Consider the following 3,709-nt stretch of genomic DNA (forward strand, 5'->3'; position numbering starts at 1 on the left):
TATGTAGTGATCTAATGTGATTATGATTCTAGAAGTTTTCCAGTTTTTACTGTACTTAATAAAGAATAGTATGATTTAAATGTGTTCATGCTCATTATATCTATATTTTCTACAGTCAAWATGGTATTTTGCTGTAAGTACAACTGCATTTATTAAGTAGAAATTATTAWCTAAATATAATCAAGTGTCATCAGCATCATATTTTAGGCAAAGCTCTTGCACAGCGAGTAGCACTTAGATATGTGTTGTGAATACTCTCAGCTACAACCACTCAAAAATTTASTACAATAACTGAAAAATTGTCAGAATGAAAGACATTTTTGTATTTTCTCAGATCAGTTTGCTGTGGCAGCCATCTTTAATTGGATTGWTTCCAAAAGTTAACCAKTTGTAGCTGTACATCCAGTGATTATTTCCTGAAAGTTTCATTAAAATCCATGCAGTAATTCATGAGGTATTCTGCTCAMAGCCACATCAACACATGAGCACAGACACAGACAAATGATCATACACAAAAATCCATCTCCATCATTGGCTCCAGTTAACTATTAAAGTAATCTCTGCTGTTCAGGCAGATGTTTCTCTTATGAAACAATTCATAATAATGCTACTCAGGTGCAGCAATCCTTGTTYAATATTTAACAGCTGATGCCGCAGTCCTCGTTGTGTTTAATTCAGCAGATTGTTATTAAGCTTAACTTTTGGATTTTAAATATGTAAAGCCCGTGAGATCCGCCGCTTCCATCTGAGTGCAAATGTTTCCTGAGCCGAGATGTTTTTGACGTCAGCTGCGGCGACGTGAGGCACGAGCGAGGACGGAGGGTTTTTTTTTTCGTTGAAACCGTCTCGGGTCGGGAATCGCCGGAACAGACTTTGAAGTGGTGTTTCATCTCCCCCCTCGGTGTGGCTGCCTCCCACATCTGCTGCTATCGTAATAACAAGCAATAAGCAAGACTTTTACGCCCGTAATGTGGCTTCAATAAATAATGTCATGTTTACCAAGAGGCCATATTTCACAGCAGTTTACTCTCGAGCCTCCCCTCCTGCTTTAGCCTCCTCAGAATGGAGTACAGTACATAATGTGGTGTATTATGCACAGCAGTGTAAACACGCACTAACACATTTACAAATGTACTGATACAGAAAATGGCACGGGCCATCATGTGTAATCACGGAGCGCATTAGGAATATGCTTTGAAAGATCAGCTTTTTCATCGTGCGGCTTGTTTGTGCTTCAGCATCTGGCAGATGAGGACAGCTTTCCGTTCGCCCTGTTGAATGCAGCAGAACCATGGGGGCGCGTTTCATTAGTCTGTCAAACCCAATGATATTTAGAGCCCCYGCACCCCCGGCCAGGACGGGGAAAACTCAATCAGCACTCTGATTTCATAACCCAGCTTGGTGACAGGGCTTATTTTATCGCCCCGTTGATTCATTCTAATAAATGCCGTCTGCCCAGCACACCTCCGCTGAAATACGACGCCTCCCACACCCCACCCCTTCTGTCTTCGGTGGGTCGACCAAAAGGAGAGGGGCGAGAAAAAAAGGGGGGAGAGGGGGGATAAATCAGATTTGTGCAAACTGGAAGGTGCAGATAATCCATGGTTGGTCCAGGTGTAGCCGGTGACTCCGGTGGGCCCCCCACCCCATCCTTTCCCCTCCTCCTGCCGCCTCGAGCACAAATCAGAAGCTGGGAAGCGGTTGATCTGGGCTGGCTTGGTGGGTCTCATTGATTGTGGACGATGGAGGAGGRGAGAGGCGATAAATAATCGGAGGCAGAGCGCGGAGGGTGAAGGAAAACAATTATCTGCGGAGGAGGAAAGCACATAAAGTAAAGAATGATAAACACTGTGAAATATGATTGACTCCAAGTGATATATGTGAGCAGAGGGATGGGCGGAGGGGTCTGTGTGCAGAGATATCCTTGAATGGAACGACTGTGTGCACTACCTCAGGTCTAACCACGTCCTCCTCTCTCTCTCTCTCTCTCTCTCTCTCTCTCTCTCTCTCTCTCTCTCTCTCTCTCTCTCTCTCTCTCTCTCTCTCTCTCTCTCTCTCTCTCTCTCTCTCTCTCTCTCTCTCTCTCTCTCTCTCTCCCTGTGAATGTGTTTCCCGCACAGACGACAGATGACATTGTTTCGTCCGCCGAGTGCTCCAGCGACGACGAGGACCTGGAGGAGTGCGACTCCGGACACACAGGTGGGATGAGTGTGTCGAGTTGTGCTTGCTCTGAAACCTGGTCTTTTTCTCCTTTATCTTTCTTTGATTTGCTACCGAGGAGCTTCTCCTCCTAGCATCATGCCCCATGGGAGCTTGAAGTGTAACTTCTACATAAAAAAACACAGTCACAGTCAGAATATTGTGTGAGGAGTTCAATATGTATCAAGAGTTTTTTAAAAACTCTTTGGCGATGGATAAAAGTAGAGTCTACACACACACTTAGCATAACCTTTTCGGAAAGCTACAGCCTTAACTGTAAATATACGAAAAGCACACAGCTCTAAAATAAGTTACACTAAGCTATGGGGCCACTGGTTGCAGACATGATGAAGCGTTGATACTAATTTTGTTCTCTCGGCGTTCAGTTGGGAGCAAAGCTTTACTCAAAGTACGAAATTAGTATCAAGCCACATGTCGCCTGCATTGATGCTTCAAAATGTATCTGTCCTGTACTTGGTTGACTTCCTCTTGCTGTGCGTGTGTGCGTCTCTCTTGACAGAGGATACATTTTGAGATTCTTTCGAGAACAAAGATGCTTTCAGCCCAGATACTGTGATATGTAGCAGACTAACTGCAACAGAGCGTCTTCCTTCCCTCTTCTTCTCTTGTTTTGTACCTCTGTTTCCTCGTCGGAGGCTTGCCTTACCTGAAACATTCTAATAGAGAACAGATATCCTCGAATTTCTGTGCACATTGTCTCTCTTTCCTTCTCCCCTTTACACAAACACGCTCAGTACRCCCAGACACACAAACACACAAGTATCACTTTGTAATCACATCAAAGTGATAAGACACTGTGGCGTTTATAAATAAAAAAAAAACAGAGCTAGAAATAATGCCTCAGATTCAAAAGGAGTGGTATTTTTGAGGCGGCTTGGGTTTGGATGACTTTTGTAGTAAGCAGCTGTCAATCACTCTCATGGCCCAGAGCAGCTGGCACATGTCCTAATAATGTGGTGGAAACCAGGAGACTGTGAGCTGTASAAAAACTGGCTCAGCGCTTGACAAGCTGCTCCCCGCAGGCACTTTGGAAATCATTAACAGCTCAGGCTATTTGATTGCTTCACTGTCCTTCAGAATACCACCACAGTGGACTAATTGATGCTGCACTAATCTGCCTGAACATGGCTCGACCAAACACTAAGCATATGTCCCCTTCTCACTGCTAATAATAAGCCTGAATGGAAACAGTGCTGCAACGCACTGAAAAGGTAGATGCAGAATACAACAAAATATTTATWTTTAAGCAAAACTATGTATTTTATCTAGTTTGCATAATTTACTGCTGTTTCTAGAGGTAGACCAATCTGTCCAGCTATTGCTTAAGCCGAATTTTAAATAATGACCAACGTCATCAAATAACGAAGACACTAAGACCCTGTATACATTACTGCAGATTGTTTTTTATATATGTTAAAGGCACAGTGTGTAGGATTTGTTGTTTTCAGCCACATCTAGTGGTTGAGTGGTTGAATCATCCTCCCTGATC

General features: G+C 43.6%; 1 protein-coding gene across 1 annotated transcript in view; it reads left to right on the forward strand.

Annotated features, from left to right (window-relative positions):
• The window catches only part of LOC106525132 (neurexin-3b), a gene marked incomplete in the record, with an annotated part of 484,453 nt that overhangs the window by 462,969 nt on the left and 17,775 nt on the right, over positions 1-3,709 (forward strand). The window contains 1 exon segment of the mRNA XM_014019257.1: positions 2,121-2,199. Coding sequence (XP_013874711.1) covers positions 2,121-2,199 — 79 coding nt within the window.

The sequence above is a fragment of the Austrofundulus limnaeus genome, unplaced genomic scaffold (assembly GCF_001266775.1).
Source record: "Austrofundulus limnaeus strain Quisiro unplaced genomic scaffold, Austrofundulus_limnaeus-1.0 Scaffold214, whole genome shotgun sequence".
Classification (NCBI taxonomy): Eukaryota; Metazoa; Chordata; class Actinopteri; order Cyprinodontiformes; family Rivulidae; genus Austrofundulus; species Austrofundulus limnaeus.